Below are 20738 nucleotides of genomic sequence, written 5' to 3'. Positions count from 1 at the left end.
CTGGGATCGCTGAGGCGATGACCAACTTGATGCCTTATAAGCCAGCACTTTCCTGGTCGCTTGGCAAAACTGTGCATTGACTGAAACAACTGAGGGGTCTTCAGTACATACAAAGTGGCGGTGATTGCAATATTTTTCCTGTGGGTTTAAGAGGAGACTTTAAATGAAACCCTCTCAGAAGGTCTTAAAGGATCTCTCGGTATCCCATTGGAAGGTCTGAGTCCTTGCAGTGTCCTGGCCAATGTTTGTCCCTCAGCAGGTATCTTAAAAACAGATTATCTGGTCCCTTCTCAAATGGCTGTGTTTAGGGGGTAAACTGAATAACATTGAGAAGGTGAAGGTCCCAAGGATCAATCCTGGGGCTTTGATTATTCACAAACACTTTGAGGGGGGATAGTGAGTAATGTATCCAAATTAGCTGGTGATACACAAATAAACAGGAGGCATGTTGTGGTCAGGATATAAGGAATTTGTCAGGGAGGTGTAGACAGGTTAAGGAAATGGGTAAAAATGGAATTTAGTGCCGGAAAGTAAGAGGCTGGGCACTTTGTTTGGAAGAGTCGAAAGGCCAGATCATTACTGAAATGGAGAGAGACTCCAAACAACTACAGCATGCAGGGATCTGAGTATTCTTGCACATGAAACACAGAGTTAGCATGCTGGTACAGAAAATAATGCAGGAAGCAAATGGAATTTTGATTGTCAGGAAAATGCAGCGTGTGCAGAAATATCCTTCAAGAAAGGAACTTGCTGTCCCTACCGAGCTCTGCCTTCCCCACCCCCTTGTGGTCTAGCCGTCGCTATCTCTTGCCAATCCTGAAGCCTTTACTGCCCACTAGAGATGCACAGGAGGTTCAGCCTTGTCCTAATAACCAGCTTTTGATGCTGCCTTCATCCAACTCTTTATTGGTGGATGTTGTGTGAGGAAACTGTGATGGTACCATAACTGGGCTAATAATTCCGAGGGTCTGGGAACACTGGTTCAAATCCCATCCTCGAGCAGGAACCTGGAATTGAAAGCTACTCTTGGTAAAGGTGGCCAGGAAACTGTCATCAATTATCATCATAACCCATCTTGTTTGGGGAAGGAAACCTACCCCCCCCCCCCCAAACCTGGTCTGGTCCAGACGTGACTGCAGACTGTGGGTGACTTTAAACAGGTCTCTGAAATGGTCGAATCAAGCCACTCAGTTCAAGGCCAGGTAAGGATGAGGAACAAGCACTGGCCTTGCTAGTGACACTGACATCCTGTGGTAGAGCGAAAAGACCAAATTGTGGTTCTGACTCACCTTCCAGCCATTATCAGCTTTTAAAGAATTTCGTAAGTAATTCAGAACCAGCTGCAGATGGATACCTTTCCACTGCAACCTGAATTTTCGAGGCAGTATTGTCCTTTGAGAGAGAGAGTTAGATGCAAGCAGTTAAAATGAATCTCATACTTTCTTCTTCTTCTGAAAGGTCTGATTGTCACTGAGCCCTGAGACTTCCAAACCCAGGGATATCTTGCTGCTGTATCCACTCTCTGTTGGTCTGCAGTTTCCCTCCCTCCTTCCTGCACTAGCCGGGATCAATATAGACCCAGGGATCCAGCCTGGAATCTTCCTGGTCTGCATTTGTGGCCCCCCCCCCCTCACCAGCGTATTAACAATGGAACAGTGTATGGTGGAAAGTGGATCCAGTTGCACTTTTGAAAAGGAAATTGGGTGAAGTACTTGAAGGGGATAAAGAGATAAAGGTGCAGGTGTGCTGGACTGAATGGCCTCTTGCTGTGTTGTGCTGAGTGGTTCTGCACTGAGTTGTGTCTGACTTTGTGTCTGTCTGTAGGTGGCTGAGCTGAAGCAGGAGCTGAAGCTGAGGGCCTTGCCCGTGTCGGGAACGAAAACCGACCTCATCGAGCGTCTGAAGAACTATCAGGAACTGAACAAAGCTGGCGGGACTCTAGCCACCACTGTGTCTGCCATGACCAAGACTGGCACCACCCCTTCGAAACCTGCGGAGGGAATGGCCTTCCCATCTGTCCGTCTCGGTGGCAGCATCCCAGCAGCGGTTACCAGTGCCACTCCTGGGGATGTAGCCAACACCGTGGTGACAGCAAAGTTGGGCAGCTCCGGTTCCAGCCCTCCAGTGTCACCTGCTCCCTCTGACCACTCGTTGCACAGCATGGAGGAGGGCACAACTCCCGAGGCAGTCACGGAGTCTCTCCAGTCATCGCCCATGCGGCTATTTGGCACCGAGGAGCCGGCTCCTATCAACGGCATGACGGGCATCGCCAGGTTGGTGCCCAGCAGCATCCAGGGCCACTGCCAAAAGTCGGACAAAGACGCTCAAGCCACGACTAAGGATCTGATGTTGCAGGAGAAGGACAAGCAGATCGAGGAGCTGACCAGGATGCTCAGGCAGAAGCAGCAGCTGGTGGAAGCACTCCGGCTGCAACTCGACCAGGAGAAGAGAACCCAGTTCCAACAGCCGCCCCTCAGCATGGCCTTGACTGTGCAGGACAACCAGAAACCTATTCCCACCGCCATCAAGCAGGAGAACCTGCCCTCCAGTTGCCTGTTTGCGGGGCAATCTGCGCCCTCGAACCCAGCGAAACCTGTCCCGCTCCTCAACCACGTCGAACCCCCAGGGAGCAACCCAAGCCCCGTCGTTGCTCCGGGGACGTCGAACCTTGTGCCAGTGAAGGCCGTGGTGGTGAAGCAGGAGGGTCAAACGGGCACCTGCAAGCAGCAGCAGCCCTCACCCACGCCGGCCGTTCTGCTGAGCCCGGTGCAGCCAAACCAGGTGACCACGGGGGCACCACGGACCGTGTCACCGAGCCAAGCTCCGAGTCTGCTGGCGAACGGAGTGGGTACCCACATCCTCCTCACGGTGACTCCACAAAACAACGTGTGTCATGTGTCTCCTGCTGTCAGTGCGACCAAAGGTCCACCACCAATACAGGTAAGCACTTAATACAGCTGATGCAATCTCCAGAGGGTGGTTGATACATCATCCCCCACACCACTTCCCCCAGATTTAGGAGCATGTACAGCACAGAATCAGGCCCTTTAGCCCAGGTTCAGACGAGCTGCCTCTTCTAACACATTCTATCAGCGCAGTGGTCATCAGGTATGTATAATACATCAGGTGTATATGGGGATGTGATGAAGGACATACAATGAGGCTGCTTCCCTCAAGAGTTGAGAGCTGGCAGTTTGTAATCTCAGGATAAGGGAAGACACTGAGATTCTTGTGAATCTTTGAAATCCCCTACTGAGAGGGTTGTGCATGCGCAATCATTGAGTGTATGTCGTCATAGATTTAGGTGATGGCTGCTAATAGAATCAGGAAATAGGGTGGTAAGTCAGAGGAGTGGAGCTGATCAGATGTGAATGGCAGAGTATTCTCAAAGGGCTCAATGGCCTACGCTATCTGCTTTTTATTTTTCTACGATCTTCTCCCAAGCTGGATGAGAGAACGTTTTCCTTGCCTAATGCTTCTTTGAGTATTAATTCTGAGGTACTCTGAAAAGAGTGATTCTGGGAATTTTGCGTTCAACAGGTTAGTGTGTAGCAGCAGGGAGAATCAATAAAGACAATGCTGAAGGTGGTGAGGGGTTCATGCCTTTACCCATTTGAACGTTGGCTTAACACTTTGCTTCCGATCCTTCGAGTGCTCAGACAGCTATATTTACAAATCTTGTCCTATGAAGGTAGTGAGATACTCGAGAATCAGAGTGGATAAAAGGTTGTGCTGGAAAAGTTGAGCAGGCAGCATCAGAGGGGAAGGGAAGTTGATGTTTCAGGTCGAAATCTTTCATCAGACTCTGTCCCATGATTTGACTAGTCAGTGAGAATAATTATTGATTTATTTCATACTGAGAAGTACAGGGCACCCTGATGGAAACCTGTTAAAATTAGCGTGATTAGGTAGGGCAAACATGCAAATGTTTCCAATTGTTGGGAGGAGACCAGAACTCTAGGTCAAATATGAGGTAATCCATAGAAAGTCGTAGAGTCATGGAGATGTACAGCATGGAAATAGATCCTTCGGTCCAACCCATCCATGCCAACCAGATATCCCAACCCAATCTAGTCCCACCTGCCAGCCCCCGGCCCATATCCCTCCGAACCCTTCCTATTCATATACCCATCCAAATGCCTTTTAAATGTTGTAATTGTACCAGCCTCCATCACTTCCTCTGGCAGCCCATTCCATACCCATACCACCCTCTGCGTGAAAAGGTTGCCCCTAAGGTCTCTCTCATATCTTTCTCCTCTCAACCTAAACCTATGCCCTCTAGTTCTGGACTCCCCCACCCCAGGGAAAGGGCTTTGCCTATTCACCCTATCCATGCCCCTCATAATTTTATAAACGTCTATAAGGTGACCCCTCAGTCTCCGACGCTCCAGGAAAACAGCCCCAGCCTGTTCAGCCTCTCCCTGTAGCTCAAATCCTCCAACTCTGGCAACATCCTCAAATCTTTTCTGAACCCTTTCAAGTTTCACAACATCTTTCCGATAGGAAGGAGACCAGAACTGCACACAATATTCCAAAAGTGGCCTAACCCCAATGTCCTGTACAGCCGCAACATGACCTCCCAACTCCTGTACTCAATACTCTGACCAATAAAGGAAAGCATACCAAACACCACCTTCACTATCGTATCTACCTGTGAAAGGGAATAGCATTGATGCCTTTAAGAAAAAGCTGGAAATGAGGGAAAAGGGTTGGAATGAAATGCTGAGAGAGTGAGATAAAGTAGGTTGGTTTGACGTTTATGTGGCACTGGCATAGTTCTGTCCCTGTGCTGCGTGTTGGATGTGTTACTGCAGTAAAGCACACTGCCAGCAGAGGGAGCTATTTACCAGTGCTCTTCCTGCTTTTAAAAGCTATTCCCTTGAAACTGACTTTGTTACAAAGCAGATTACTCTCTTGGGAAAATTAACAGGAAGTTTTCTTTATTTTTTATGACCTGATGAGAATTGCTGAATGGAAAAGAGGATTTTATTTTGTAAAAGACTGAGGTTTGTGGCAGTGATTCTAAAGCGTCTGCATTTATTTCAGTCACGTTTTCAGGTGTTTTAATCGATAATGTACCTTCTATCAGTTTGATGTGAAGAAGATGACAGACTTTAAAATAAAGCTTGATAGAATGAAAATTACAACCAACACGAAATCAAAGTTCTGATGGATTAAGACACATTGTATGTCTGCAGAGACTCTGGGTGGGATTGTATATTGTGTGTGTATATATTATGTAAACTTTATCTACTCCTGCAAATAATTTAGGTTAATGAGCACACAATGTGCAGTGTTAAATACAGAGGAACCTCGATTATCCGAATGAGATGGGCGGGCACTATTTTGTTCAGATAATTGATTATTCGGTTAACTGGTTCAATGCCTCTTCTCTGGGGCTCGGAGTTTTTTTGAAGTTTTCTTTTTCCTCGGTCTGCCTGTCTTGCTCCCTCTCTCTGTCTCAGGGTTTGTTTCTGAGCAGACGCACACTTTTGTGTGTAAGGCACCTGCAGTATTGCTAAAGCCTTCCCCCACCCCCACACACCTCACCATCAGTTCAATGGGATTGACATAGGGAGCACTTGCTAAGTCTGTTCTCCGTTCAGGAGACTTGCACCACGTGCAAGCTCCTCCTCACCGTCTGCCGTGCCCCAATCTGCCCACAACACCGCCCCACCGTTCGCCCCCACCCCCGTTCAACACTGCCCCCTATCTCTCCTCTTCGCACACCACCACCGCCCCCCCCCCATCTTCCCCACTGTTGAGATATGATCCTGACCAATGTGTCTGATTGGAGGTTGCAAACATTCAAAATTGGACCAAGCTGATGGTGAGAGAATACTTTCCAAAAATCGGCATTGTGGAAAGATGTCAGTAAATTCCAGGGGAAAAATAAATAGCATTGCTTCACCTAGATGTGATTGGCACCTTGTGATGCTATTCCAAGTGTCTCATAGCTTCTTACTATCTGTCCATCCCTCCCTCCCTCTCTCTGTTCTCAGGCAGTGCCATCCCCTCCTTCCCAAGGACAGGCACAGCAACTATCACCGAACAGCCAGCCGAAGCAGGAGTCGGAGGCAGGAGTGATGAACCAGGCTGTGAAAAAGGTAGAGACTTTTTTTTTTATTGTGCTGCCTGTCTGTCGGTGAAGGAACAGGGATGGATTTCAGGGCAAAGTGGATTCAACAGCATTCTACAATTTTTGTTTCCTGAACGCAGTGGAGAAGATGCGGATGCAATATGATTTTGGCAAATGTGAGGTTGTGCAAAGTGAATAGAGGAGCTGAATAATACTTAAATGGAGAGAGACTGCAGAAGACTACAGAACAGAGGGATTGGGGAGACCTCGTCCTTGAATCACAAAAGACGCTCCAGTTCAGTGAGGAAATGAAATGGCCTTTATTTCAAAGGGAATGGTGTATAAAGGTAGAGAGATTTTGCTAAACGTATACAAGGCACTAGTCAGACAAGAGATAGAATACTGTGAACAACGTTAGGCCCCTCATTGAAGCAAAGATTCACTGGTATTAGAGGCAGGCCAAAGACGGTTCACAGGGATGACTTAGGGTCTGGAGGTAAAAACAGTGACTGCAGATGCTGGAAACCAGATTCTGGATTAGTGGTGCTGGAAGAGCACAGCAATTCAGGCAGCATCCAAGGAGCAGCGAAATCGACGTTTCGGGCAAAAGCCCTTCATCAGGAATAAAGGCAGAGAGCCTGAAGTGTGGAGAGATAAGCTAGAGGAGGGTGGGGGTGGGGAGAGAGTAGCATAGAGTACAATAGGTGAGTGGGGGAGGGGATGAAGGTGATAGGTCAGGGAGGAGAGGGTGGAGTGGATAGGTGGAAAAGGAGCTAGGCAGGTCGGACAAGTCCGGACAAGTCTTGACCTATCACCTTCATCTCCTCCCCCACTCACCCATTGTACTCTATGCTACTCTCTCCCCACCCCCACCCCCCTCTAGCTTATCTCTCCACACTTCAGGCTCTCTGCCTTTATTCCTGATGAAGGGCTTTTGCCTGAAACGTCGATTTCGCTGCTCTTCCAGCACCACTGATCCAGAATTAGGGTCTAGAGGAACTGTCTTATGAGGAGGGGTCAAGTAGGTTGGACCTGTACTCAATACAACATAGAAGAATGAAGGGCGGACCTCATTGAAATATTCAGGATTGTTAATGGGCTTGACAGGGTAGATGAGATGTTGTTTCGCTTTGTGGAACAGTCTAGGACCAGAGGGCAATATCTCGGAATCAAGGATCGCACTTTTAAGGCAGAGATGAGGAGGCATTTCGTTTCTTAGAGGATGGTGAGTCTGGAATTGTTTATGGCAGAAGGATGTTGAGGCTCGGTTATTGAGTATAATCAAAGCTGAGATCAATATTTTAACGAATCAAGGGTTATGGGGAAACGGTATGAAAGTGGGATTGAGAATTTATCAGATCAGCCATGATCTCATTGAATGGAAGAGCAGAGTCGATGGGCTGAATGGCCTGCTTCTCCTCCTGGATATTATGGTCTTAAGATAGGAATAGATAGTTGGTTTATTGAAATATCAGCATGGAGCAAGTGTTGAAATGTAATCTTGCTACAATTTAAACTTGTAATCCTCATTAATGAATAAGTCTAATGGCCTACCATCTCTTTGACGTTTAGGAGTAATAAACCTGTGGGAAGCTGCACTTATTAAAAGCACTTTTTTGCGGCAGGTTTAGCCTGTTTGGACTGAATGTCAGCAGGCTGTGTCTGACGACTCCTCACTCTGTTTGTTTTCATTGTAGGACCAGAAGTTAGGTCTGCAGTTGATCACTGGGACATCCGGGGTGCTTTCCTACTCCTTTACACCCCTGAACGTGCAGCCTTGCTTTGTAAACAGTGTAACTGAGAGCTCAATAAAAGCCAGGACAAACGCTCATCCATCGCTTCAGTTGCTTTCTTAACGCCAGCTTAAAGATATGTCCACAGACTATTTCACTGTTGGGGGGGGGGGGGGGGGTGGAGGGGGTCATGTATGAGAGAGTTAGAGAAAATCTGGTCTCCCTCACCCTAATCCTCCTCCAAGGTGCTGTTGCATCATTTCAGAGCACTGACTGGCCGCCCTGTAGAGTGATGAGCCCTCCAGGGTTAGTCTGCTGGTTTTGGGAATTTAAGATTAACCTCCCGGACATTGTGGGAGGGTCACTGAGGAAGTGTACCCTAAATCTGGTCACCCTCAACATTTCTGGAACAATGTCTGTCATGTCATCAAATTTTACAGTACAGCTGGAGGCCATTCGGCCCATGGTCCATGCCAAGTCCTGAAAGGGCTACCCAGCCGTATCTCTGTAGCCTCTAAATACTTTATTTTCAAATATATATTCGGCTCTCTTTTGAAACCACCTATGGAATCTGCCTCCCGTCATTCCCCCAGGCAGCACATTCCAAATCCTAGCAATTCCCTGAGTAAAGAAATTTCTCATCTCACTCCTAGCTCTCTTGTTGGCATTGTGACCCCTTAGTTATGCCAACTAGTGGAAACAGCATATCCTCCTTTACTTTGTCAAAATGGTTCATGATGTTGAATACCTCAATGAGGTCTGGAGCAGGGAACGTTAAGCCCAGTGTGTCTTTCCAATCCCAATCTTTCTGTTTATCTAAAATCCCTCATTCTGGGTATCCTTCTAGGCAATCTCTTTTGAAGTCTCTCCAGGGCTTTAACCTCCTTCCTTAAATATGGTGCCTAGAACTGAACATAATGAAAATCTATGTAATATCAATAACCATCTCAATATCATGTGTTACTAGTTGTCAACATGTAACAAACTACATCTTGTTAAGCACCAGAGACTCTTCCAGTTAGACTAGGAAGTGGTTTTCCTCTGCTACACTAGCAGTTGTCACTTGAACAGGATCTTATCAGTAACACTCATCATGAGCATCAATTTATATATTGCCACTAACTGGCCCTGCCCCTACAACAGTTACAAACTGAAATGTACCACCCGATAGGCTGGTTGAAGCAGATGAAATAGAAAGTATTGTGACTTGTGAGAAGTATACTGAGGGCATAGATGAGCACCCTCATGGCCAATAAAGTATAATGCAAAGAAATGATGGATTTTAGTGGGGAGAAAGGAGATGAAGAAATGTTTTTAAAAGGATACAATTCTAAAGAGTGCAGTAGACATCATGGAAAAGGCACAGCGGTACGAGGGAGCACATGAAGTGATCCGGGGAGGAATGAAAAAAAAATTAAGACAAAGAGGAACTATAAAGTCAAATAATTGAGATTAAAAAAAAACAAATTAGCAAAATGTTCTGAAGGCAGATAAAGAAAAGGAAAGCCAAAATGGAAGTAGGGACAGTAAGGGATGGTGTCAGGATAAAATCACAGGTAAATATGCACAATTGTCGTCATTTTGCTTCAGTATTTATTTGGAAAGTTGGTCAGGTGGGCATGGTACCTCAAGATGAGATTAGAAGTGATGCGATCGTGATTAAAATTAGGGCAGCGACCCTTACCTGAATCAATTATGTTCCTGTATTGTAAAAGAATCTGGGCGAGAAATAGCAGATTTTTTAACACATTTGATAATTTATCAGGAAAATGGAGTAGTGAATTACTAATGCTGTAACTGAATTTTACGAGGGAAGTTCGAACAGTATAGGATGCAGGCTGCGACAGACCTGGTCAGTTTAATATTGGAGGTTGGAACATTAATGGAGCCCCCACAATAGGGAGGAAAAGTGAAGCATCTGAGTTTTTGAAGAGTTAATAATAAGCAAGATTGCTCATAAAGCCTCTGGTAAGGTATCACAATAGACCAGTGGACTCAACTAAAGCATGTACAGTCAGGGGGCAATCAGAATGGATTGCTACTTGGCTGCCAGACCAAAGGTAGAGTGTGGAAGTACAGAGTACCTGTTGAGAGTGATGGAAAATAGGAAATAAAGTCCCACACAAATCAGGGAGAGAGAGCAGTCACGCAACATCAGGTTATAGTCCAGCAGGTTTGTTGGGAATCACAAGCTTTCGGAGCACTGCTCAATCATCGGCAGCACTCCGAAAGCTCGTCATTCCCAATAAATCTGTTGGACTTTAACTTGGCGTTGTGTGACTTCTGACTTTGTCCACCCTAATCCAATACAGGCACCTTCACATCATGTCTCGGTCAGGATAGGGCCAAACACCATGGTGTGTCTCCTGTGGCATTGTGTCTCAAGCTCGTGCCTAATCATAGACTGGACAGGTCGGCCATTTTCACTCCCTCCAGAGATTGTTGTTATTCCCATCTCCAGGACACGTGTAGAAATCTCTTGCACTTGGCATTGGACCTCAGCACTTGTTCTAACCACCGATGGGACTCAGTTCATTGGTGGTTGGTACTGGTCTGGTGCAGCCTTTGTGCCAAGGGGAAGCTTTTCTGAAACTGGATGTACCAGTTTCCCCCCCCCCCTCATCGGGGTGAAGTAATTTAGTGTCACACCTCATGTCATCTCCATAGGCCTTTCTGAATCCTAACTTGAAACAGGACAGGTGCACTCTCCCCACTGGCAGCTTGGTCCCATCAGTGTTTCAGGCTCTTGGCTCTCAGCAGGGGATTCATCTGTTAACACCAGGCAAGTGGCTACTGAACAATTTGACCCCTGTGGCTTCCTGCTTGGGAGTTGTCACATTGCAGCACCTTTGTTGGTTCTTTCCAATATTAGTTTGCACTCGGTGATGACTCCACTGTTTTTATTGTCCTCAGGAAAACTCCAGAAGCCAACAAATGGATGATTTGTTTGACATCCTCATTGAAAGTGGAGGTAAGTTCATGCTGTCTACACATATGCTTGCTTCGCTAAAAGCTTTAAAGCCGAGCTGTTCAAGATCATTGCCTGTGAGATCCCACACAGCTCTACATAATGGTGCCTCTGATAGGTACCCCCTCAACTATGGAGTGGTGAAGTCACTGACCCCCCCCCTCATTGAGCTGGGCCACAGTGTTAGTATAATTGAGGATCCTTATTTGGAGATTTGCATTCTAAATCTTACCACCTTGCACCTGCAATCCCTTTTAAGGTGTTCTTTAACATGTACCTCCCTGATCAGGCTTCTGATCGCCCACCCTAATATATTCTGATGGGCTTCAGGGCAAGCTTTGTCCAAGAATGTGACAGAGGAAGAATCTTGGGCTGTCTCGCTGTGAGAAAGAAGCTGTATAAATGTGTGTTGTTATAATTTAAACTCTCGGCCCCTTGTGTTGAAAATTCCATTGGTTCCCCAAGTATCTCCTAGTGACTGAAGGACCTTTACACCAATGAGGCAGCAGTGCTATGAGGATTGTGCTTTTTGAAGCTCCCTGGCCCATGTCAAGTGTGGCCGAAGCCAAGTTCAGTATAAGTTGGTCATTGCTGCCAAGTCTATTCCTCTAAAACCCTAATTTCTGCTTATGCTCCTTTTGGCCTGACCACTTTGAGTTGCTAGTTTTAATAGTTTTTGTCTCTGTATTTCCCAGGTTGCTGTGCTCCCCATCCTAAGTAGCTGCTTGACCTTCTAAAAGTAAATCCTCTCTGAATTTCTCCTGTACTTCCATAAAACTGCTGTTAGCATGAAGCCAGATAGTGAGTGCTATCATTGAAGCCAGATAGTGAGTGCTATCATTGAAGCCAGATAGTGAGTGCTATCATTGCAGGGCATACGTGGCCAACTCTCATCCTTTCGGGAGTGTAGTTTTAGATTGAAACCCCCGGTTCCTGAAATTAGTTGTACCGTAATTGCCTGAGCCCTCTGCCCTCCATGTCTTTGGTGAAACTCTGTATATTGACTGACAGAGACCGACCCGTCCAAGGGTCTGAGGGACTGAGCTTGGATTATGGGACCAACTGGGTTGTTTATTCTCTGTTTGTTTGACAGAAATTTCGCTCAACACCAAGGACATTTCCACGTCTTTAAATACGCCATCGCCCCAGAACGTTTCGCCCACACTCGCCGTCTCTCCGCCGCCCGTGGTCAAAGCAGAGCTGCCGTCACCTCAGTTGCTGCTGGAACCTGTCACCGACAGTCAGCCCATTGACCACGAGAACCGACTCGAGGACTTCCTCGTGAGCACCACCGGCGTGCCGCTGTTATCGGTGGATAACGACGGGACGGAGCCCCTCTCCCTCATCGATGACCTACACAACCAAATGCTGAGCAGCTCCAGTATTCTCGAGCACCCTCATTCACCCATGGACACTTCAGACATGCACTTCACTGCAGACAGCACCAGCCTGGCTCTGGACCTCACTGACACTAACTTGGACAACATGGAGTGGCTCGACCTGACGATGGGCAGCACTCCTGTGGGTCTCGCTCCTTTGAGCTCCGTAACCCCCAGTGTCTTTTCTACTGACTTTCTAGACAGTCAAGACCTGCAGCTGCACTGGGATTAACATCAAACAACCAAAATGTGGAGGGCGATCGTTTGCGAAATCCCCAGGTCCGTGTGGGCCTTCAGTGCATGGGACCTGATCAGATTCACTTCCAGTGTGCGCTTTTCGCTGTCACTTTACTTGACTGGGAAATACGCGTGCGCTGGGAATGCAGGACCCTTGGCTAAACATCAGAGGATTTTCGCTGTTTCAGAGTTGCAGGCAAGAATGGGCTGGAGCTCATGACTCAACTCTGGGCCTGACCACCCCTGCTGGGAATCTACAACTGGACAAGATTCCCAACTCTGAGCCTGCTCGCTGATTGACCTAGGCAGCGTGGGTTTCTTTGACCTTCACAAGGCTCCAGAGCTTGGTCCTAATGAAGCAGGATCACTCTCTCAGCGCCTACCCACTATCTGGTTTCTACGTTGCCAAGGTTATGTTTTTGCACTGATTGGGGAGGGTGGGTATGTTTTTTTTTAGAAAAAAGAAATAAATTAATACAAAAAACCCAAAGGTACACTAGGTGAGCAGGTATCAAAATTAACTGACCCCCCTTCCATCCCAAACACCAACCTGTCCAGTGGGTGTTGCCTGCACCCGGGACAGGTATCTTGGTCCTCCCCATGTTCTCTTGTACTTCGCAAAACGAGTAACCACCGTAACATGACTTGTCAAGAAATAGTTCCCTTTTGTTTTATTCTGAGGTGGGAGGTAGACTTTATCCCTGGGGGCAGCTGCTCACGATCATTGTACCATTTATTCTGGAGTCAAACTTGGAGCTGTTTCGTTGGACTGAGGTACGTGAGCTCTCGTGCTCGGCCCAACATCAGCGACAGCTTCCCCATCGATTCCGAAAATGCAGAGCCTAAAATACAAACCCCTCGAAGCTGCAAAATGAAACAAGTTAGGGTGCAATCCTGTTGGTGGATGTGAAACACTGACCCACTGAGAAGTGAATCCACCAAGTCCCTGAGTTGTGCGAGGAAGGTGGCGTGAGCCTGTTCTTTGTAGCGGTCTTTGTAGCGCTGATGGCAAATCAGCACTTCAGGTCATGCGCCACTCAAGTGCAGACTGTGCTCAACCAATAACTAGCTACCACTGCCAACTGGGGTCTTGGAGCCTGGTGCATGTTCTCTGGGTCTTTTGGTTGCAGAGTTAGGAAGGAGGAGGGGTTGTCTGCCCAGATTTCATTCCCCCGCTGACTGAAGCAACACGGTCTATGTGGGAAGGTCGTCCATCACCTGCCCACCTCGCCTTTCAAAGTGGGGGACAGTCATTGTCACCCCAGTGTAGTATTTCTCACAAATGAAGGAGGATACAGCAGGAGGAGGAGGATTCTTGAATCTTGCCAGCCAATCCAAGGATATCTTTTAAATCTGTAAAGTTACAATCATTTTAGAATGTAAAATGATTGCACGGTGTAAAACGTGCAGTTTAATCATATCTGTGTATAGGTCACATCGCTGACGAGCATAGCACTGGTGTACAAGCTCTGCTTGTCACTTCATGCCTTGGTTATGAGCATCAAATGATATAATCTATCCGGCCTGCTCAAATGCTTCAAGCTTTCTGGTACCCGAGCTTGGAATGACTCTCCAGTTTGTCAACCGCACATGAAGCATTTGCTTGCGAGCCCTTGGCCAAGCTGCTGCATTTCCCTCTCTCACCAGTTGTTCCTCCTGGCTGAGAAACGGGATGGTATTAGCTTTGGAGCTGGGGTAGTGTGTGGGGGTACGTCTTCTGGGCATGGACACTAAGCTGAAGGAGGCTCTTAGAACAAGAACATTTGGAGAGTTGGTTTTCAAGTCTAGTTAGGTCGATCATTGATTGCTATCAATATCGCTGCGATTTTGTTTTGAAAAAAGAATGCACAGCCACCAATTCTCTCTGTGGGCCTTGTGGTCGTAAGCAATATTGCAAACTAGTGGCCAACATACTCTTTGCAGTAGCCAAAGTTGAAGTTTCTGTGGCCATTACATAGCCGGAAGAAAAGTGATTGGGTGTTGCTGCTTTGGTCACCAGCATCGTCTTGTTTTCCTCACCAGTTCCCTCGAGCACTGGCTGGGTTGTTGTTTTGTGGTAAAGGTTGAGGGAAAGGAACCATTGTACTGTCCAGGTCTCGTCGTCCTCCTGTGCTGAATCCAAGAGCAATCCTATCGGAAACCGGGCAAGATCATTTTGAGATGTGAGGTGGGATGTCAAGTGTTGACAATTTGTGTTATTCATCCAAACTGAGATCCAGGGGATCTTTCTCTAAGTGTTGTCAGTGTGTCAATTGGAGCAGGAGGAGTTTGGGTTACTGTTGAAAGTTCCTAATGTCATTCATCCCTAAAACCTTTATGGTGTTGGGAATGAATCGTACATTGAAAGGTGCAATACACCAGTAATTAGTGTTAAATGTTAAATTCTTCAACATCCCCTGAACAAGAGCTCAGTTGTTTTATTGCGCCTCATTGTATTTTCTCTTCAAATTTGTCATGCGTGCTATTTAGTGCTGGAAAGGCCGGCTCTCAAATACTAAGGGTTTCAGACTCTTTTCCCTGAAAAATCCTTGTTCCTGATCCACATAAAGCAAAGGACATTTTTAATATCTGCATGCTTTGAGTCGTTTTCACTGCACTGCTTCCCCACCCCCAGGTTACTTGGCCAGGAATGCCAATGATCTGCACAGAAATGAATCATTTTCTGGGATTGGCAGATTGTCTTTGGCAGAAAGAACCCTTTGGAATGCAGAGCTCTGAGCCATTAGGGAGTAACGGGGATTTGAGGGTTCCAAACCGTTAGGCTGCTACCTGACATCCCTGCCCACAGCCAAGTCCTCTGACGAGCCAAAGAATCTCCGACCCATCCCACACCAAGTATTGATAGCAGGTTACTGCGGACGCTGGAAATCAGAAATACAATGAGAAAGTGCTGGTGAACCTCAGCAGGTCTGGCAGCTTTGATGAAGACAGAAGCAGAGTTAACGTTTTGAGTCAGTTATGACCCTTCAGTTCTGAAGAATAATCAACTTCATCTTGAAACGTTACCTGTGCATCTCTCTCCACAGATACTGAATACTGCTGCCTACATTGGATCAATATTAGCAGCAATCCTATTAATGTTTTGTAATTGTTGACTCTTGGTAATCCATTGATTTTTAAGTGTTGAATCCTATTAAAGCCCATTAATACAGTCAGGTAGCCAGCAATAATATGAAGCAAGATTGTATTGATTCAGTTGTCCAATCATGATCTGCAACCTTCAGTGGCACCAATCAAAATGATGGCAACTCAGTACCAGTGCTAAATGTTTTTAACTAGTAACTGTTTGGGGTTCATGGATTACTGTGCAATATTTGGTGCCTTCATTGGGATGCACGGGTTTGTTATCATCACTGGGTTTTAGCTGCTTGAGGAACCAAAAAAAAAAATCACATTGCAATCTGAGACAATCCAAGGCCAGTCGCCTTCGCCTGATGGTAAAGCTGTCGCTGATATTCCAGTCGCAGGCTCGTGATTCCTGGGGGCCAGGATTTAAATGAAACACAAACAGGAATGCCGTTCTGAAGGCCCTTGGAATGGGGAAGCTCTGGTCAGGCGGTAGTGGCTCTGAAGATGAAACAGAAGGCACTGCGTACCCCAGGCCAGTGTGGGGAGTATCATTGGTTTCCTCCTCTTTTATGTCCTGCACATCAGCTTATGGAAGACACTATATGCAGAATGCAAGGCAGGATACACTAATTTGGATGTGTTCTGCTCTTTCTCCTTATATATATATATGTGTCTTTCTGCTTCATTCACTTGACTCATGCCCAACCCTGTGCCCATGCACCCCGAACTGCTGTCTGAATCTTAATGCTTACACTGCCATGAATTTGAATGTGAAATACAGTTGTGTTGCAGAGTTAGAATGCCAGACTGCACTCTTGTACAATTCTGATTTTTTTTTTTCCACTGCATCTTTGGGGCTCTGCCTTTAGCTACCTTGATCCAAAATTCTGGACTCCCTCCCTAAAACTTCTTCCTGTCCTCCCTCCTTTGAGGCACTCTTTAAAACCTACCTCTTTGACCAAACTACCACTGTTGTTCTAATATTTCTTCTATGTTGGTTAGTATCTTTGTACACTGCTCCTGTAAAGCACCTTGGGATATTTTATGTGTCCTGTGATGTAAACAATAGAGTTTCTACCCATTAAGCTAAGGTCCTGTGACGCAGTTGTAGTGCCCCTATTTCTGAGCCAGGAGGCCCCAGTTCAAGTCCCATCTGCTCCAGCGATGTGCACTGCAGAAATTCAGTAAGGCTCCTTAGACAGCACGTTCCAAACGCGTGACCACTCCCACCTCATGGGACAAGAGTAGCTGATACATCCACCTTCTGTAAGTTCTTCTTGAAGCCTCTCACCATCCTAACTTGGAAATGTATCACAATTTCTTCAGTGTCACTGGGAAAAAATCCTGCAATTCCTTCACAGCATTGTTTGTCTGCCTACATCGGATGAACTGTAATAGTTCATAAAGGCAACTCACCACCACTTTGGCAAAGCTAACTAGGAATAGGCAACAAATGTTAGCCCACAAGCCCTCATTTAAAACAAAAGATGTTTGTCATTTCTGACATCTGAAATGGCCAGGCAAAAAACTAGGCTCAAGAGCAATTAGGGAACAGATAACACATGCTGGACTTTCCCGTGGCTCCAGCATCCCGTGGAAGAAATGAAACCATACATGGACCTACTGGGCATCAGTCTGTCGATCCGGATTCCGTACTGAGACCAGAGAGACAGACATTCACTGAAGATGAGGATGTGGGCAATGAGGAGACATTGTGGATCCTCATAGAGTCTGATGTTCTCAAATCTGTCGCAGAGGTGGAATATAAATCAGGAAAAGAGATGCAAGCTTATCTCTAAATCCTTAAATAGGTTTTGTACATTTGTTTAATCATGGTGTAAGAATTGATGTAGATTGGATGAAAATAAGTAAAATTATGGTGGAGCTATGCACTTCTTTGAATACACACCGTTTAACATTTTTACTATATATTCTTGGCTGCCTGTTGAGTGGTTGGTTTTGTGACACTGCATTGATCAGTTGGGGTGTTTTGAAGCGATAAAACTGGATTTGCTGTGCATGCCTTTTGTGTGCATTAGCACAGGCAGTGTCCAGAGGAGCTGCTGGGATCTCAGCACTTCCATATGCCCTCTGAGAGTTGCTGCTGAGTGGTCCAGTTATAACCACTCTCTTCCCCCTCTCTCTCTCTCAGCAGCAGCAGTGGTAGACTAGGCAGGTTCACTCTGGAGTTTGGGCTGGGGGAAGTGGAGGCCCCTTCGCGGTCTCTCCAGGCAGTAAATCTATTTTTTTTAAAAAATGCAAAAATTGATCTACTTGAACAATGGGCACTGTCCCACACAATGCTCTTTTGGGAAAAATACACAAGTTTATCCAGACCAGGGTAGAAAGTGTCAGGTTCAATCCCAGGCTTCTGAGCAGGTAGATGATGCTAAATTGGCCTTTGCATGGGAATCATGGGGCTGGGGGAGGGGCCTGAATGTTGACTGTTTTCAAAGTGTATCACTGATTTATTTAACACAAGTTGTTGGGTGGCTTTCAGGTCGTGGTTCATATTCTCCACAGGTTCCACAGACCGACCCAGGCTGGGTGGATTAATTGGGAGGGACACTGAAATACCTGCTCCCAGTGCTTGTAGCAAACAACTTTCCTTTCACTACAGCATCCCATAATTCTAGATAGGAACCTGCTTTTGCTGCAAATTTCCATGTGGCAAATCACTAGCGGCTAAAAGGGGAGTAATGAGTCCTTTGTTACTTGCAGGAAATACATGATTTAATGTGTCATGGAGGGCACCTTGCTACGGTTGAATGGGCTAGTTACATGGTATGTCTAATGCTCCCTGACTGAAATCTCGCTTTGGTATTCTTGATGCCATTGAAAACTGGTGGCTGCACACTCATGTGTACCATGTCCAGCCCTTGTATCCTGTACACACTCAGGGCTGATCAGTTACTGATTCATATCCCTTCTGTTCTCTGTGCAGTGTTAGTTTGGGTTTCTGGACAAATTGTAAGCTGACAGTGTCTGTTACCTTGACTGTCCCCCTCGGGGCACATGATAAGAATGAACTTGTGTAACCGTCCCACTCTTGACCTCTGTGGAGAGGGGTGGGAGATGAAAAATCAAGGAGGGAAAACGTGTTCAAACCTGCCATGGCAGAGAAACAACAGCAAGAGAGGCTACGGTGTCTTGTGGTTGGGTGACTAATGGGAAGAAAGCAGAATGCCTGTATCGAGGAAGCAGTTGGAATCACAGGCCACAGGAATCCAGTGATCCAGTCAAGGTTCCAGTGTGAGAAGGTTTTTGCACTGTTCATGTTTTGCCTTTTAATTTATCTTGCACTCTAATCATCAAACACCCTTTCTTTGCAGTCCACGTGTTGTATGTTTTTTTTGTGGTGAAGGGGGTGGAGACCAGTAGTAGACATCTGTATGGATGATGAGACCAAGCTCTCCAACCTCCCCCGCCCCCCCAAAAATGGTACTGCCGAGCCACAGCAACCTTGGGCATGTCTTTGTGTACTTGCAGGATCACTCTGGAGAGTTGCCAGAGACTTGGTCCCAGAGCGGGAAAGAGAGGACTGCAGATATTGCAGATCAAAGTCAAAAGGTGTGGTGCTGGAAAAGCACAGCCGGCCAGGCAGCATCCGAGGAGCAGGAGCGTTGATGTTTTGAGCATAAGCTGTTCATCAGGAATTCTTGATGAAGACCTTATGCTTGAAAGGTTGACTCTCCTGCTCCTCAAATGCTGCCTGGCCGGCTGTGCTTTTCTAGCACCACACGTTTTGACTCTGGGATGAGAAACCCAGGGCTGATGGAATCTGTGGAGCAATACCTGAACACCACCCAGTAAGAGCCAACAACCCCAGCAGCGTAGCAAGGAAATTGGAGACTGTTGAGTACTCCTCATTTATTTCAACGCCATGATGTGAAGCTTGCCCTTAACTATAGAATGTTGCTGATGATGGTAGATAAGGCAAGTGACTTTGCAGAGCCATACCCACCAACGGAGCTGTCCTTCGCTAATCTGTGTGTACTGTGGGTGTCATGAGTTCCGCTAATGTTGCTGCGAATTTGTGTAAAAAAAAAAATTAATAATTCTAGGATAGTGAAAAATGTCGGTGCCTGAGTGATAATCAGTCTCTTGCTGTACATGAGCACTTTGTGAAAAATTCAGAATTCTGAACTGAAGCGGTAACCAATCAGTTTGCTGTACAGGAGCGGAGGTCCTCACATCAGACTGGTGTGCCAGAACTTTGTACAAACCCTTTCCCTTTTTAATGCCACTGTGAATGTGTATATTCCAACTCTGAGGTGTAAACATTTATCGGGAAACCATTTGGAGGAATGTATTTGGATCTTCCTTCCTTTTCAAATTGTAGTGACTCTGTCCTCGTGGTCAGCCATTGACAAGGAAAAGGGGGAGGGGTAGAGGGAGAAAGCAGATGTAATGAATGAATTTTACTGCTTGCTTTTCTCTTTATCTTTTTATCTTTTTTAACTGTCTGTAAACACTGTTTTGTGTTGAACTTTTTAAAAAACTTTTTTTAAAGAAATATCGTGTTTGTGTTATTCAGACTTCCTCTGATTTAATTACAGTCTTCAGTGTGAAGTTGTTATCCGTCCCCATCAGCTTTTATTTAAAGGTTTTATGGGGGTGTGCTGCTATAGTAAATGGGGCAGATCAGTTTAATTTTGTGCCAGGGGAAGGTGGACTTTATCATGTCACTCCACTGGGTTAGAGAGAAGGCAAGGACAATAGCAGTCCCTTACAACACTTACCACCATCCCGTGTGAACGTTAAAGTCACTGAACCTTGGCTCAGTATTTGTTTCTGAGTGAGATGGCTGTGATATTTCACACAATTTAGGTCAATAGCCCAGTGCGCTGTAGGAGGAGTTGTCTCTCGTATGCGACATCAAATGCTCTGAACCTTCTCTGGTACAGGCACTTTGCGGAGCCGGCAATTCTGCTGTCCTGGGCATTTCAGATCTCTGCATTGAGAGCCTGCAATGGACAATTAACTCACTGCTCATCTGTCTGCTTTTCTTTTCCCCTCAGTCTCTCCACCCCCAACACTAATGCAACCCCCCCCTTCCCATTTCCCTGCAAAATCATTGGTGGACACTTAATTTGATTGAGTTTCTTTAGGGGAGGTGGAAGATGCCACATTGCATTTAGTAGAATTTTACAGCACCTTGGCCCGTGTAAGTTGATGTTTGTATCAGCATGAATCTCTTACCACTGGCTCTTTTTCCTCCTCTCACGTACACACATCAAACCTTCCCTTCACTGAATCGCTTCTCTCTTTCA

The 20738-nt window shown here is 46.2% G+C and overlaps 1 protein-coding gene across 5 annotated transcripts in view; it reads left to right on the top strand.

The window, feature by feature from the left end:
- Positions 1-17712, top strand: part of LOC122542284 (myocardin-related transcription factor A-like) — a 200812-nt gene extending 183100 nt beyond the window's left edge. For all 5 annotated transcript variants that reach the window (XM_043679873.1, XM_043679871.1, XM_043679876.1 and 2 more), the window contains 4 exons: positions 1825-2940; positions 6003-6107; positions 10726-10783; positions 11874-17712. In XM_043679873.1, coding sequence (XP_043535808.1) covers positions 1825-2940; positions 6003-6107; positions 10726-10783; positions 11874-12391 — 1797 coding nt within the window. In that variant the 3' untranslated portion in view covers positions 12392-17712. The remainder of the gene's footprint in view (positions 1-1824; positions 2941-6002; positions 6108-10725; positions 10784-11873) is intronic.
- The last annotated feature ends 3026 nt before the right edge of the window (positions 17713-20738 follow it).

Source organism: Chiloscyllium plagiosum, chromosome 39 (genome assembly GCF_004010195.1).
Source record: "Chiloscyllium plagiosum isolate BGI_BamShark_2017 chromosome 39, ASM401019v2, whole genome shotgun sequence".
In the NCBI taxonomy this organism is placed as follows: Eukaryota; Metazoa; Chordata; class Chondrichthyes; order Orectolobiformes; family Hemiscylliidae; genus Chiloscyllium; species Chiloscyllium plagiosum.
Note: the sequence above shows the minus strand (reverse complement) of the source record. Positions and strands in the feature narration are given on the sequence as shown.